The following is a 16,754-nucleotide window of genomic DNA, read 5'->3' as shown; positions in this document are numbered from 1 at the left end:
AATACATTGTCATATTTATCAAGTACATCTTTAGTTGCAGAAATATTTCCATAATTAACTGTAATAAGTCCCATTTGCTCTGATGTTCTTTTACTTAATAATGGAGTGTATTTACAATCAACAACCAAAAATTCAGGGTTATATTTCTTCCTATTCTTGCAATTTCTAATTACTAACCTGCACTTTCCCTTAGGCCTAACTGTTTCTAAAGTCCACACTTCTAGGGTAGTGTCACAAGGCTTTAAATTGACATTAGGAATTAAATATTGAGGAATTACATTTACGCTAGCTCCACAATCTACTTGAAATTTGATTACTTTACCATTAACTTCAAAATCAGCTTCAATTAGCTTATCCTTTTTACTAGACACTTTAAGTAATGTAAGGACAACGCTTGTCCATAATTTTCTCTGTATATAATTCATCATTCGCATTGTTCTTACTTCCCTCCGAGAGAGCGTTCAGCTGGCTTTCCGCCAGTGTATAAAGCTTGTATAACCATATTTTGTGTACTTTTATATTTTGTATTTTATGTCTCTCAAGAAACAAATCGGGTCTCGCCGACCCACTTTTACTCTCTCGCGGGTCGGTAACCACATTTCCATCCGCATGCTGTATATTTATATTTCCCTTGACTGTAATAAAAATCAGTACACTTCTACCTGCCTCTTTGTCCACCTCTCACAACTGGTGACCTCCCGGTTTGGACGGTGACCCAAGCGGTTTTGGCTCAGCCATTAAGGGACTAACTACCGCCGCTCACCTTCAGAGATCTTTAACGTACTCACACGGCGCCTCAGTATAGATCTCTGAAAGCTCCTACCGTGGAAATAACCAACGCCTCTAACGGACTAAATACGGCATACCTGCCCAAGGTGTGTTCAGGCGTTTCCTCAAATGGTTTGGCCCGCCATTCACGACTCTGTCGACCGTTTCTGTGAGAGAGGACAATGGGCGCAGACAGTACGACGCGGGAAACCCAGGCCTCCCCCGCCCCAGCGACGGCCTTGGACACAGCGGCCGCTCAAGCTGTCAAATTACCCCCCTTCACAACGGCTGACCCGTCCGCCTGGTTCTTCCGAGCTGAAGGGCAATTCCGGATCGCGGGGCTCACGAACAAAGTACTGCAGGCTGGCCTCGTCGCAGCGGCTCTCCCGACAGAGGTGTTCAACTGAATATCTAACTGGCTGACTGGTCGAGCACGAACCGGACTTGTCACGCTCGACGAGATAAAAGAATGGCTCGTGACAGCCTATTCCGCGCCCATCGCTGAAAAGGCCGCCCGCGCCCTCGACCTAGTCGCGAACCCCATGCGCGGCGCTGACCCCCAAGATGCCTGGGACACTGTGATGGGCCTCGTCCGTCTGCCCGAAATAGGCCCCGACGGAAAAATGAAAGAGATCTGCCTGAGCCACGAAATATTCCTGCGGCAACTCGAGCCGGATGTCCGAAAACATCTGACCGATGCGTACACCCTAGAGGACGACGAACTACTGGAGAAGGCAAAGAAACTGACGTTGTCGAACAATGCCGCGAAGCTCGCCGCCCCCCGATCCTCTGTGTGCCTGGCCGCAGAGAAGGAAGAAGACGACGACGACCCAACGCAAGAGATCGGCGCCGTATCCCAAGGGAAGTCCTCCCACACGCAGCGAGGTGAAAACTCCTGGTGCCGCTTCCACCGGAGGTTCGGGAGATTCTCCAAGAGGTGCGAAAGCCCTTGCACCTTCCAGCAGTCAAAAAACGGCGACGGCAAACAAAACCAAGGCCGCCCATGGCAACGGCCTCGTCGGAACCACACACCGTAGGGTTCTACGTCCACGACGTGATCTCCGGCCGGAGGATGTTGGTGGACACGGGGGTGATGCACTCAATATTCCTGCCGTCAGGAAAAGACTGTAGCCGCGAGCCCGACAAAACAACCGCCCTCGTCGCCACAAACGGGACCCCCATCCGTTCCTACGGCACGAAGTCCCTCGAGATATCCATCTTGGGGTGAAACTACGTCTGGGAATTCACCATTGCGGACGTCAGGATCCCGCTACTGGGGGCAGATTTCCTGGCGCAGAACGGCCTCCTGGTGGACGTGGTCTGCAAACACCTCCTCGACACAGGGACATGCCTTTCCCTACCACTGGCAGCAGGCCCGGGCACCCCTACAATTTGTACCATTGCCCCCCACAAGTACGGCAACCTCCTGCAGGAATTCCCTGAAGTCTTCAAGCCGGAACTTCGTCAGGCGGCAGGGACGCCGCCCAAGCACGGAATATTCCACCACATAACCACCACAGGCCCCCCGACACACGCGAAGTTCCGATGACTCCCTCCAGGCCGCCTCCAGGAGGCGAAGCAGGCGTTCTCGGAGATGGAATGAATGGGCATCTGCAAGAAAGCGTCGAGCCCTTGGGCGTCGCCCCTGCACATGGTACAGAAACCTGACGGCACCTGGAGGCCCTGCGGAGACTACAGGAGACTCAACCTCGCTACAATCCCCGACCAATACCCCTTGCCAAACATGCAGGATTTGACAAGGGCCCTCCATGGGGCGAAGGTCTTCACAAAAATGGACCTATTAAAATCCTATTTCCAGGTTCCAGTGCACCCCGAGGACGTCCCCAAGACTGCCATCATCACGCCTTTTGGCTCCTTCGTCTTCCATTACTCAACCTTCGGCCTGAGGAACGCAGGGGCCACCTTCCAGCGCCTGATGGACAGCATCCTGGGGGACCTGCCCTTCTGCGTCTGCTACGTCGACGATATCTTAATTTTTTCCAGGTCCTTGGAGGAGCACCTACATCATGTCCGAGCGGTCCTGAAGCGCCTGCAGGAAAACGGGCTGGTCGTCCGTTTCGACAAATGCACCTTCGGCGCCGAGAAGGTGGACTTCCTCGGGCACGAGATCTCCGTGGCAGGCGTGCGCCCCATGGCCTCAAAGGTAGGCGCGGTGCAGAAGTTCCACACCAACCACGGTCAAGTCCCTGCAGGAGTTCATCGGGATAGTCAACTACTACCGCTGGTTCATCCCCGACGCCGCCCGCACCATGTCTCCTCTAACACAGGTCCTGAAGGGGAAACCAAAGGCCCTAACGTGGGAGGCCAAACAAGAGAAGGCTTTCAACGAGACGAAGAGGGCCCTCGCCAGAGCCGCAACATTATGCCACCAAGACCCTACTGCACCTTTACGCCTCACCACCGACGCCAGCAACGTCGCCTGCGGGGCTGTCCTCGAGCAGATGGTCCAGGGCGAGCCCCAGCCACTCGCCTTCTACAGCAAAAAACTGTCAGCCGCCGAGATGAGGTACAGCATGTTTGACCGCGAACTCCTGGCGGTGTACCAAGCAGTGCGCCATTTCCGCTACCTCCTTGAGGGCTCCCCCTTCACGATCAGGACAGACCACCTCCCTTTGGTACACGCCTTCACCAAGGCGGGCGACGCATGGTCAGCGAGACAGCAGAGGCACCTGGCAGCCATCGCGGAGTTCGGTTGCACCATCCAGTATGTGCCTGGCGAGAAGAACCCTGTGGTAGACGCCCTATCAATATAGAAATCAACGCTGTGCATCTCCGGGTCGACTACGAAGACCTCGCTCGGGAACAGGCCGCCGACCCGGAGACCGCCGCATACCACACAGCTATCACTGCCCTCAAGTGGGAAGACGTGCCCTTCGGACCCGCAGGCACGACGCTCCTCTGCGACATCAGCGCGGGCCGCCCATGCCCGCTGATCCCAGCCTCCCGAAGGAAAGCCGTGTTCGACGTCATACACGGACTCTCGCACCCCTCGGGCCGGACAACGATGTGCCTCCTGACGGAGAAGTTCGTCTGGCATGGAATTCGGAAGGACTCCCTCGAGTGGGCCAGGACCTGCGTGCCTTGCCAAACTAGCAAAATCAGTCGGCACACAGAATCAGGCGTGGGGGAATTCCCGCAGCCGAAGCGAAGGTTCGGCCACATCCACATAGACGTCGTGGGCCCCCTGCCCCCGTCGGAAGGCGCCAGATACCTCCTGACGGTAATCGATCGCTCCACCAGATGGCCCAAGGCAACACCAATGTCGGAGGCAACCACGAAAGCATGCGCCGAAGCCCTCCTCGCCAGCTGGGTCAGTCGATTCTGAGTGCCAGATGAAATCACGACAGACCGCGGACCAGTTTTCCTGTCGGAGTTGTGGACTGCCCTGGCCTGCCTAATGGGGACGTCGCTACACGCCACCACCACCTACAACCCAGCAGCTAACGGCATGGTGGAGAGAGTCCACCGTTGATCAAGGCTTCCCTGATGGCGCGCTGCACCGACAAAAATTGGAAGAGCCAACTACCGTGGGTCCTCCTCGGTCTCAGGACTGCCCCGCGGGCGAACGGCGAGGCATCACCGCGTAGAAGGTATACGGGGAGCCATTAACAGTCCCTGGCGAGTTCTTCCCGACCAATGCCGACGACGCTGACGTCTCCATCGCCAGGCTTCGGGAATCCGCCGGGAAGTTCACGCCCTGCGTCAAAACCTTCTCCGACAGAACCAAACGTTTCCTCCCGAAGGCCCTATCATCATGCACGCACGTCTTCGTCAGGGACGACGCCCGCCGCCCGCCTCTAACAAGACCCTACCGTGGTCCCTTCCGCGTCCTACGACGCACTGACAAGGCATATCTCTTATCCATCAACGGTCGCGAGGACTGGGTCACAATCGATCGTCTGAAACCAGCCTTCATCATGGACGAGGACCTCGCAGACGCGGATTCCACAGGGCGCCTCAATCTTCCTCGGAAAGAAGCAACTCCTTCTATCGCCAAACCTCCCAGCCGTAGCCGCGGCCGCCCTCGGAAGACGGTCGAACCCCCCGAGGATCACCTCAGGGGAGGCATCCCGTCCTCGGAAACTCCCGAGGATCTACCACAGCAACTGATATCGCGCACCCGAGGGCGCCTCCGCCGCCCAGCTCCCTTCTGCGAGTGACAACCCGAAGTACAAAGAAGTCAGCCAACAATTATGCCTAATTATTGTCTTAGGGGGGGAGTATTTGTAAGGACAACGCTTATCCATAATTTTCTCTGTATATAATTCATCATTCGCGTTGTTCTTACTTCCCTCCGAGAGAGCGTTCAGCGGGCTTTCCGCCAGTGTATAAAGCTTGTATAACCATATTTTGTGTACTTTTATATTTTGTATTTTATGTCTCTCAAGAAACACAAATCTAGTCTCGCCGACTCACTTTTACTCTCTCGCGGGTCGGTAACCACATTTCCATCCGCATGCTGTATATTTATATTTCCCTTGACTGTAATAAAAATCAGTACACTTCTACCTGCCTCTTTGTCCACCTCTCACAGTAAATATTCTCATTCAGATTCATCTGAACTATTCACATATAATTCCTTGTCATTACCTGATACATAATTTATTTTCCTACTTTTACATTTAACAGCATAATGATTATATTTACCACATTTTGTACATTTCTTACCATGAGCTGGACACTTTTCCTTATGCCATTCATGTTTTTTCCCACAAAATTTGCAAGGGCGCAACTTATTTGTAGGAATATTGGGTCTACTGGACTTAGGCCTACCTTCATTATTTTCATGCCTAGGCCTACCATCATGGTTTGCGTTGTGTCTACTACCAGTAGTCTTCTCCCTTCATGGCTTTTCTCTCACTTTGGCCACACTGTCATTGGTCTGGCGAGGAGTAGACTTGATGACGTCCATCTGCCTTTTGCTTGCTTGAAAGGCCACACACAAATCCAATGTCTTCTCAAGGGTAAGGTCTTCAACTTCAAATAACTTCTGACGAAGTTTGTCCTCAGTGCATCCAAACACCACTTGGTCCCTCAGCTGCTTGTCTCGTTGGTTACCATAGTTGCAGTCCTTCACAAGAATTTTCAATCTGGTAACATAGGCTTCCAATGTTTCGTTTGTTTCCTGCATACATCTTCGAAACTTGTACCTTGCTACAAGTTCATTCTTGCGCGGAGAAAAATAGACGTCAAATTTCGTCAAAACATCCTTCAACACATTGGCTGGATTAGGGTCACCGGTTGCTGGGACTGGAAATTCGAAAGAGTTGTAAATCTGTAGAAGTTCTTTACCTCCAATGTTTAAAAGTAGGGCCACCTTAGTCTCTTCAGGTTTATTGTCCTTCTCAGAAGCAAGTAAATAAATCTTGAATCGTTGCTTAAAAGACTTCCATTCACGTTCGTTGTCGGCCCCTAGGCTAGCAGTAAACTTTGCTGGGGCTACAAGACCTTCCGTCGACGAAGCCATGTTTGCCGGTCGGGAACACTCAGTATTTTAGGCTTATACACGAAATCTAAAAGGCCTATACTGCATAATACTTGCTTAGTGAGTTCTAGATGTTGTTTTTAATCTCGCCGCTGATCACCATGTCTCGATGTCGTGCATTGAAGGTGATAATCATGATATAAACTCACATGTTTACAACTTAACTTTATTGTATTGAGCGGGTTACAACAACAACAACACACGCCGACATCTGGCGGTGGCATCAGGAATCATGGAACTGTTGGTAGCGTTCTCAACAATACAATTATCATAATTACTGAATAAATATTAATAATATAACAATTTATTTACTTGATACAGCAGGAAGAGGTTTGTCTTAGAAAAAACATTGTAATTATTAATGCAGTATTTAAAATTAATGTCTATGCATTTATATATAAATGTGCCATAAAAAATAACTTATTGCTCTTAAATCTTTCAGGTTCTGCCTTTTCTGTATGGAAAGCTGGATGTAATACTTCAGCTGCTACCACCTCGACTGCTGCTGCTACCACCTCGGCTGTTGCTAGCAAGCACATGTCAGGATTTCACAGCATTGCAGATGCACAACTCTTCGAGTTTGATATTGATGATGGCTCTGCAGAAGTGTTCGTCGCAGATGATATCCCAATATCAATTATTGAAGAACACCAGTATGCGCAGAGAGAACGCCAAGCCGCCCCTCAAGCCGCCCTGACGTTTCTGATATTTTTCAGGATATATTGTTTAATCAAAACTAATTAAATGAAAGTGTAAAAGAATTAAATGGAAGTGTAAGGGTAATAGTTGACAGCATGGTAACAGTGACTTGATATCCTTAAGAAAATTTTTGCTAAATTTTTTTTTTTAAGTGGCAGTACTTGTAATCTAGTCTATACAGTAGTAAAATCTATTTTTTTTTTTCAAACCATGCCCTATATGTTCCTATACCATGGGTGCCCATAAGGTGATAAATATCATATACCTCTTCATTATTGAGATTAGTATTTTGTAAGTTTTGTTTAAGAGTAATGTGATATACTACCTCATTGTCTTAAGCTAACCACTCCAGTATTTAATGAGGTTTTTTTTTTTTTCCTCCATTATATCGTGGTACTTGTGATCTCGTGTTATTGTGATAAGTTTAGTAGTTTTTGTTTATTTACAATGCTATTTCATGTTATTTCTCTAATGTGGCTATAATGCATGTTTTATTATTTATAATAGTATAAAATGACACCTCTGTGATCTCAGTTACCTCTACCTTATTGTAAGTATTTTTTTTATAGTAAATTTTTTTTATTTAATGCTATTTCATGTTATTTCTCTATTGTGGCTATAATGCATGTTTTCTTATTTATAATAGTATAAAATGATACCTCTGTGATCTCAGTTACCTCTACCTTATTGTAAGTTTTCTTTTTAGTTACTTTAGTGTATTATTTCTTTCCTGCAGATAATGTACAGTAGTACCTCGAAATACGAAAGGCTCAACTTACGAAAAATCCAAGTTACGAAAGCCAATACGAAAAATTTTACTGCTCTACATACGAAAAGTTTTCAAGATACGAAAGGTTGTGCTGTAAAGTCCCGAGATTCGCCCGGACCACCGAGAACAATTTTAAAACTCCCGCGCCGCCAACTGAGTAAACTCGCCACCATCCTCCCGCTCTCCCATTGGTTCCTGATGCTAGTCACCCCATAAGGTCCTGCTCTCCTATTGGTCAGCATCTACCCCTTGTGCTTTAAGTATTCTATTGGTAAAAGGTTGCTGTAAATTGAAAAACTTATTCATGCAATACATTTAATAATAAAAAAAAAACATTAGGTAAAGATAGAATAAAGAATAGAAATGAATGGTTATCATACTGTTGGTAATTTCAGTAGTTGAAGAGAGATAATGAAAATTTATGGCTTACTGTGTAAAAGTGATTGCTTGGCGATCGTTCGATACTAGTAAGTGCTGGATGTAAACAGACATTTGGAAGCTTTTTTTTTTGTTTGTTTGTTTATTATAGTTAATGGTTACTTAATAATTATTTGAAATGAGTACATGCAATACATTTAATAAAAAAATTGTGAATTAGATATAAAAAAATATAAAATAAATCAGTCTGCCAACAAATAGGTATTTTTTAGAATTCTTCTTCTGTTTTATTATTACGTTACGTATTACATATGTTTCATTACAGCTATCAGTAACTCGGTATCTCCATTAGGTAAAGATAGAATAAGAAATAGAAATGAATGGTTATTATACTGTTTGGTGGTTTCATTAGTTGAAGAGAGATATTAATGACAATTTATGGCTTACTGTGTGCTAGGAAAAAGGATTGCTTGGCGCTCGTTCGATACTCGTAAGAATGTAAACAATCGATTGGAAGGTTTGTTTTTTCTTTGCTCGTGTATTATAGTTAATGATTAATTAATAATTATTTGAAATGAGTACATACTGATTATTTATACATTTTATTGGCATATTCTAAGCTTTTAGCTCTTAGGTTTAGATGTCAGAATCATAGACTAGGCTACAGTAGCAACCGCTAACATAGGCTAGGCTAATTGCTAAGGGACATATGCTAAAGTCCTAATATATGCAGTAAAAATGGGGTTGAACATTACATGCAGTTGAATATTACTCAAGTATGTACAGTATTTTGCCTTTTTGGAGACATATTTCTTCCGTCGTAACCCTAGAACATGTGTTTTAGGCCTGGAAATATAATTTACTGGGGTGTTTTTGGAGGGCTTGGAATGGATTAGCCATTTTACATGTAAAATGTGTTCCAAGATACGAAAAACTCATAATACGAAGGCCGTCTCGGAACGGATTAATTTCGTATCTCGAGGTACCACTGTACTATGTAATACACTGATATTGCTATTAAGGGTTTGTATCTAGGTAATGTGAACATCAAATTAATTTATTTCATAACTTACTTGTATCTAGGTGGCATGCATTTCGTAATGTGAGTCACTGTATGTAGTACTGTACTTATCTCAGACCACCTTAACCTATGTTAAATGTGCCTTATGAGTACCTGAAGAGAAGTGATAAGCCAGAGAAATTGCATATATATATTTTCACCTTTGCATATAGTACATAGTATAAAGATATATTTTCTGTATTGAGATTTATTAAACAAGTATAGATATATTTTCTGTATTGAGATTTATTAAACAAGACTCCAAAAAATGCATTGTTTTTCTAGCATTGATTATACATGAACATTTTATAAGATCTATGATAACTAAAGGTCAAAACACAAGACTTAAAAAAAATATATTGTTTATCTAGCATTGCTTATACATGAAAATTTTATAAGATATATTTATAAGTCAAAACAATCAGATTATAATATAGGAATTTTAGATTGTATATATGAAATAATTTTAAATAATACACATCCAATAACTTTAAATCTAGCGTCTGCAGAGGAAAATCACAATATTACAAAGCAATTAGTGTAACTTGCAAAATAAACCTATATTATATATAAAGAACAGCACAAGGACAAGCTAAACAAGAACAATGATAATATAGAAATATAGTTTACTCTACAAAATATATTAATGCAAAAACAAAATTTCCACCATCTCTCCTCTTACATTTATGCCAAAAAATTTGCTACTATCTCCTCTCTTACCCCTTGCCCTACACCTTGCCTTGCACCTGCAACTGCTGCTGGATCATCAGGATCTTCCTCATCCTCTTGCTCCTCTTCCTCTAGCAGCTCAGGAGCGGGTATTCGTTGCTGAATACGATTGTGTAGCAGCATACAGGCAGCAGCTACCTTCGCACATTTTTTTGGGTTCATACTGTAGAGACCCACCAGAATTATGCAGACATCGGAAGCGAGATTTCAAGACCCCAAATATCTGCTCAATTATAGTTCTCGTCTTCTTATGTGACCTATTATACCTTTCTTGTCCCCGGGTTGTTGGGTGTGGATATGGGGTGAGGAGAAATGGCTCCAGTGGATACCCACTATCACCTGCAACAGAAAAAATGTCTAGATTTAAATCATTTATAGACACATTCATAAGATATTATGTTATTAGTTCTCATAATTTAAAAAACAACAGAAGGTAAGTACTGTACTGTCTTAGGAATTTGTAATACAGTGCTAGGAAATACATTACTTCAGCCACAGCTTATTTATATGCAGTATATAACTGGTACCTGTACTTGAAAATTAGTATCACAGGAGCTGTAAGTACACACCAAGCGCAACTTAAATATTGTATAATAACAGTATGAATAAATAAGAACATGATACTCACCAAGAAGATGCATATCTCCATAGACACCATCTTGGAAGCGACCTCGTAGTGGGCAGTTGTTCCAAATGTAGGCATCATGGGTGCTGCCAGGATACTTCACAGTATAGCTAGTGATGAGGTTTTGGGCATTTCCCACTACTTGAAGATTTAGCGAGTGATATCCTTTTCAGTTTACATAAATGTATTCATTGTCACTTGGTGCTTTAATGGGAATATGTGTTCCATCTATTGCACCAATGACTCTTGGAAAGCCACTAATCCTATGGAAAGCTTGCACAGTCTGGTGAATTTCCTGTGGATTTTGTGGCATTTTTATTTCTGTCCTTGCTTTGTTATATAGAACATCTGTAACTTGACTGATGATGCGACTTACACTTGCTTGGCTCATACCAGTTACATCAGCAATCACATTTTGAAAGGTCCCACTTGCCAAAAATCTCAATGTCACCAAGACCTGTGTATGTGTGGGGATGGCATGGCTAGGTTCGCCTTCCAATGTGTGGCTCTAGTTCTTCACACAGACTGATGATCTGTACCTCCTCTCCCGTTGCAACTGCTGAGCTGCAAAATATGCAACTAGGGCTTCCATCACAAAGTTTATTGATGTTCTCACTATGCCTACAATTAGGTATCTGAAACTTGAACAATAAAGTATCTTAGATATATTGTGATAATCAACCTAAAAGCATTTCATATGGTAGGCTAGGTCCTAAAGATTTTATAAAACTTGAACCTACTAGTAAATATATTTGCAAAAAATGAGAATCAGTAAAAAAATAAGTGACAACTATGACACACTTTAGTAACCTTCCGATTCCTACAGGGATATAATTAAAGAGAATGAAAAAGAAAAAATAACTTAGAATATTTCTTTCCTGTTGTGATTCAATGTTCTCTTCAACGAAGGTGTACTAAGTGAAAAACAGCCATGCACAGCTCTTTTTAAGAGAGAGTTCTTGTGCTTGACATGTGTACTAGTGCTGCTACATTAATTCCTAGATGGGGGGGGGGGGGGGGGGGTGTATGCCCACAATGTGCTAACCATTTCCCAATGTTGTCTAGCCTAACCTGTACAGTAACTCTGTCAGTGATTTCATTAATTCCTAGATAGGGGAGGGGTTATGCCCACAATGTGCTAACCATTTCCCAATATTGTCCACTTGCCTAACCCTGTACATTAACCTAATCTGTCAGTGAATTGATTAATTCCTTGATGGGGGCTATGCCCCCAAACACACCTTAGTAGTCATTTACTAGTGTGCATATTTAACATTGTTGCAAATTATAATTGAATATTTTGGCTGTTCTTTTTCCACTTTATATATGTTAAACCTAGGGAAATTAAATTTGTTCCCCACTAAACAGCCACACAGAATATACATGCATAAGGTGTACCATTGTCCTAATTTATCAAAAATGTTCCTCTGCCTATTAAACGTCAAACCTCAAGCTCTCATTGCTGCTTACATGTAGCCTAGGTTATAGGCCTATAAGCATTAGGTAGCCTAATACAAATCTCATTAATAACTAAGTAATAAACATATAATTTGTCTACTTACCCACAGTAAGTACACCTTAAACCAGAAAACTATGTCTAATGGCGTTAATTGACGTATACAAGAGGTCCGAGACACCCTCTTCTTCCTTGTTGTCATTTCCAAAGTTGCCTTTCCCACCTCAAAGGCTGCTCTAACCAGCCATAGCGCAAAGGCTCTCACGACGCCATATTACCAAGATGGCGGCACACACTCGGTGTTTTGAGTATGAGCCTTTCGAGTAACTGCCGACAGGAACGGCGCCTTTGCCACAAAAGGAGCCTTTAGAAGTTTTGAGTATCCGGCCCCTGGTCCAATAAGGGCATTTGCACCTTCAGAAGGGCTGAAGGGACAGAATAGAGGTGACCGTTGTTATATTAATAATAATTATTCAGTAATTATGACAATTGTATTGTTGAGAACGCTACCAACAGTTCCATGATTCCTGATGCCACCGCCAGATGTCGGCGTGTGTTGTTGTTGTTGTAACCCCGCTCATTGCAATAAAGTTAAGTTGTAACATGTGAGTTTATATCATGAATATCACCTTCAATGCACGACATCGAGACATGGTGATCAGCGGCGAGATTAAAAACGACATCTAGAACTCAATAAGCAAGTATTATGCAGTATAGGCCTTTCAGATTTCGTGTATAAGCCTAAAATACTGAGTGTTCCCGACCGGCAAACATGGCTTCGTCGACGGAAGGTCTTGTAGCCCCAGCAAAATTCACTGCTAGCCTAGGGGCCGACAACGAACGTGAATGGAAGTCTTAAGCAACGGTTCGAGATTTATTTACTTGCTTCTGAGAAGGACAATAAACCTGAAGAGACTAAGGTGGCCCTACTTTTAAACATTGGAGGTGAAGAACTTCTACAGATTTACAACTCTTTCGAATTTCCAGTCCCAGCAACCGGTGACCCTAATCCAGCCAATGTGTTGATGGATGTTTTGGCGAAATTTGACGTCTATTTTTCTCCGCGCAAGAATGAACTTGTAGCAAGGTACAAGTTTCGAAGATGTATGCAGGAAACAAACGAAACGTTGGAAGCCTATGTTACCAGATTGAAAATTCTTGTGAAGGACTGCAACTATGGTAACCAACGAGACAAGCAGCTGAGGGACCAAGTGGTGTTTGGATGCACTGAGGACAAACTTCGTCAGAAGTTATTTGAAGTTGAAGACCTTACCCTTGAGAAGACATTGGATTTGTGTGTGGCCTTTCAAGCAAGCAAAAGGCAGATGGACGTCATCAAGTCTACTCCTGGCCACACCAATGACAGTGTGGCCAAAGTGAGAGAAAAGCCTAGAAGGGAGAAGACTACTGGTAGCAGACACAACGCAGACCATGATGATAGGCCTAGGCATGAAAATAATGAAGGTAGGCCTAAGTCCAGTAGACCCAGTATTCCTACAAATAAGTTGCGCACTTGCAAATTTTGTGGGGAAAAACATGAATGGCTTAAGGAAAAGTGTCCAGCTCATGGTAAGAAATGTACAAAATGTGGTAAATATAATCATTATGCTGTTAAATGTAAAAGTAGGAAAATAAATTATGTATCAGGTAATGACAATGACTTTGATGTGAGTAGTTCAGATGAATCTGATTGTGAATATTTGCTTAAAGTGTCTAGTAAAAAGGATAAGCTAATTGAAGCAGATTTTGAAGTTAATGGTAAAATAATCAAATTTCAAGTAGATTGTGGAGCTAGTGTAAATGTAATTCCTCAATATTTAATTCCTAATGTAAATTTAAAGCCTTGTGACACTACCCTAGAAGTGTGGACTTTAGAAACAGTTAGGCCTAAGGGAAAGTGCAGGTTAGTAATTAGAAATTGCAAGAATAGGAAGAAATATAACCCTGAATTTTTGATTGTTGATTGTAAATACACTCCATTATTAAGTAAAAGAACATCAGAACAAATGGGACTTATTACAGTTAATTATGAAAATATTTCTGCAACTAAAGATGTACTTGATAAATATGACAATGTATTTAAAATACTGATGTGGTACTTCCAAAATGTTGTTAGACTAACCATTGACACAAATGCAGAACCAGTAGTGATTCCTAAATGCAGAGTTCCAATTAACCTTAAAAACAGAGTATGTAAGAAAATAAATGAAATGGAAAAACATAAAATAATAGCTAAAGTTGACCAACCTACTGACTGGGCGAGTCGGATGGTTGTAGCTGAAAAGAAAAATAAGGATTTAAGAATTTGTATTGATCCACAAGCTTTAAACAAGTCTCTGAAAAGGGAACATCATCCTACCCCTGTAATTGATGATATTCTACCCCAACTGTCAAAGGCAAAGGTTTTTTCATCTTTTGATTTGGCCAATGGGTATTGGCATTGTGTTCTTGATGAAAAATCTAGTTTTTTAACCACTTTTCAAACCCCTTTTGGTCACTACAGGTGGCTCAGACTACCATTCGGTTTAAATGTTAGTGGTGAGATTTTCCAAAAACAGTTACTCTTGAATCTTGAGAATCTTGATGGTGTTGTATGTATTGCTGACGATGTTATAATTTATTGTGTAGGTGAAACGTATGAGGAAGCTGTTAAAGACCATGATAGTAAGATAATCAAATTTTTGGAAAGGTGCCAGGCTAAGGGTATAAAACTTAATAAGTCTAAGGCCGTATTAAGAAAATCTGAAATTGCTTTCTTAGGTCATAAAATCACAAGTAAAGGTCTCATGCCAGACCCTAAAAAGGTGGAAGCTATCCTGAATATGAAACCACCTACTGATGTAACTGGTGTTAAAGAGTTTACAGGTATGGTTAATTACTTAAGTAAATTCCTTCCTAATTTATCTGAGGTGTTAGAACCAATAAGAAAATTAACTCATCAAAATACCGAATGGAATTGGACAGAAAAACAAGAAAAAGCTTTCATTGAGTCAAAAAGGCTAATCACTAATGCTCCAATACTGCAGTACTATGACCCAAACTTAGACCTTGTCATACAGTGTGACGCTTCGCAAAATGGGCTAGGTTCAGTATTGTTACAGTGTGGTAAACCAATTGCTTTTGCTAGCCGTGCTTTATCAGAAACCGAAAAAAGGTACGCACAAATTGAAAAGGAAACACTTGCTATTGTTTTTAGTCTTAGAAAGTTTCATGAGTATGTCTATGGTCGTAAAATAATTGTTGAGAGTGATCACAAACCTATTGCTAGTATTGTTTTGAAACCCTTGTGTAATGCTCCCAAGCGACTGCAAGGAATGTTGCTTAACATTCTACAGTACGATGTTGAAATCATACATAAAAAAGGTAAGGAAATGTATGTGGCTGATGCACTCACGAGATCTTATTTGCCATTAGATGATTATAAAGAAAGTGAATTTGAGCAAGTTAACATGCTTGATTATTTGCCAGTAAGAAAAGAGCGTCTTGATGAAATTAAATATGAAACAGACCAGGATGAGACTTTGCAAATTTTAAAATCCTTAATCTTAAAAGGTTGGCCAGAAGGAAATGATGCGATACCTAATGTAGTCAAAGCCTATAGTCATACTAAGGATGAGTACTCAGTTCAAGACGGGTTAATTTTTAAGAGTAATAGAATAGTCATTCCATTAAACCTCAGACATAAGATAATGCAGGTCATTCATTCAGCACATATAGGAATTGAGGGCTGTCTACGGAGAGCCAGAGAAGGTATCTATTGGCCAGGAATGAACTCTGATATAAAGCAATTCATCTTATCATGTGAAATTTGTAATAAATTCCCTTGTGCTCAACAAAAGGAAACTTTAATTAATCATGAAATTGCAGATCGGCCATGGCAAAAGGTTGGAGTTGATCTAATGAGTATTGAAAAGTATAATTATCTTATAACTGTTGATTACTTCAGCAATTTTTGGGAAATTGACTACCTACAAAACACATTAGCCAGTACAGTGATTAGAAAACTTAAATCTCATTTTGCTAGGTATGGATTGCCCTGTGTATTGATTAGTGATAATGGACCCCAATTTGTAAATGAGAATTTCAAACAGTTTGCAACTGATTATGATTTCGAGCATAGGACAAGTAGCCCTACACATGCCCAATCTAATGGTATGGTCGAATCTGCAGTGAAAACATCTAAACGTTTAATTAGAAAAGCTGTTGAAAGTAATAAAGATCCCTATCTAGCCATTTTGGACCATAGGAATACTCCTACTAGTGATAAAGACGCCAGCCCATCACAGTATAACCTAGGTAGGAGAACACGTACCAAATTACCAATGTTATCCAAGTTACTTGATAATCAAAATGTAAATTTAGAGTTGGCTAAGGTAAAGAAGAAAATAAAAAATGCTAAGAGTAAATTCTATTATGATAAAAATGCTAAAGATTTAAGTATTTTGCATGAAGGAGATAATGTACGTCTTAAACCTTATGTTTTGGGCAAAAAGGCCTGGGAAAAAGGAAAAGTTGTGGAATGATTAGATGAAAGGTCTTATCTAATTGAAAGTGAAGGCAAGCTATTTAGAAGGAATAGAGTTCAGTTGAAAGAAACCCCAAGTGATGTGCATATGCCCAAGGTAAATGAACCAGTAACTATTGACCTTATTGATAATGAAATTGAAACTCGTGTCAAAGTGGAAAATAAAGTTGAAAGTGACAGACAAACAAGGTCAAGCAGAAATAAATTACCGTCTAAGTATTCTGATTATGAAATGTATT

General features: G+C 42.2%; 1 protein-coding gene and 1 pseudogene across 1 annotated transcript; one reads left to right on the top strand and one right to left on the bottom strand.

Annotated features, from left to right (window-relative positions):
• Nucleotides 1-9,569: 9,569 nt before the first annotated feature.
• On the bottom strand, nt 9,570-11,523 carry LOC135202756 (putative nuclease HARBI1; annotated as a pseudogene).
• Nucleotides 11,524-13,015: 1,492 nt separating this feature from the next.
• On the top strand, nt 13,016-16,513 carry LOC135202870 (uncharacterized protein K02A2.6-like). Its single transcript, XM_064232325.1, has one exon. The coding sequence runs from the start codon at nt 13,016-13,018 to the stop codon at nt 16,511-16,513; it is 3,498 nt and encodes a 1,165-aa protein (XP_064088395.1).
• The last annotated feature ends 241 nt before the right edge of the window (nt 16,514-16,754 follow it).

Source organism: Macrobrachium nipponense, chromosome 33 (assembly GCF_015104395.2).
Source record: "Macrobrachium nipponense isolate FS-2020 chromosome 33, ASM1510439v2, whole genome shotgun sequence".
NCBI lineage: Eukaryota > Metazoa > Arthropoda > Malacostraca > Decapoda > Palaemonidae > Macrobrachium > Macrobrachium nipponense.
Note: the sequence above shows the minus strand (reverse complement) of the source record. Positions and strands in the feature narration are given on the sequence as shown.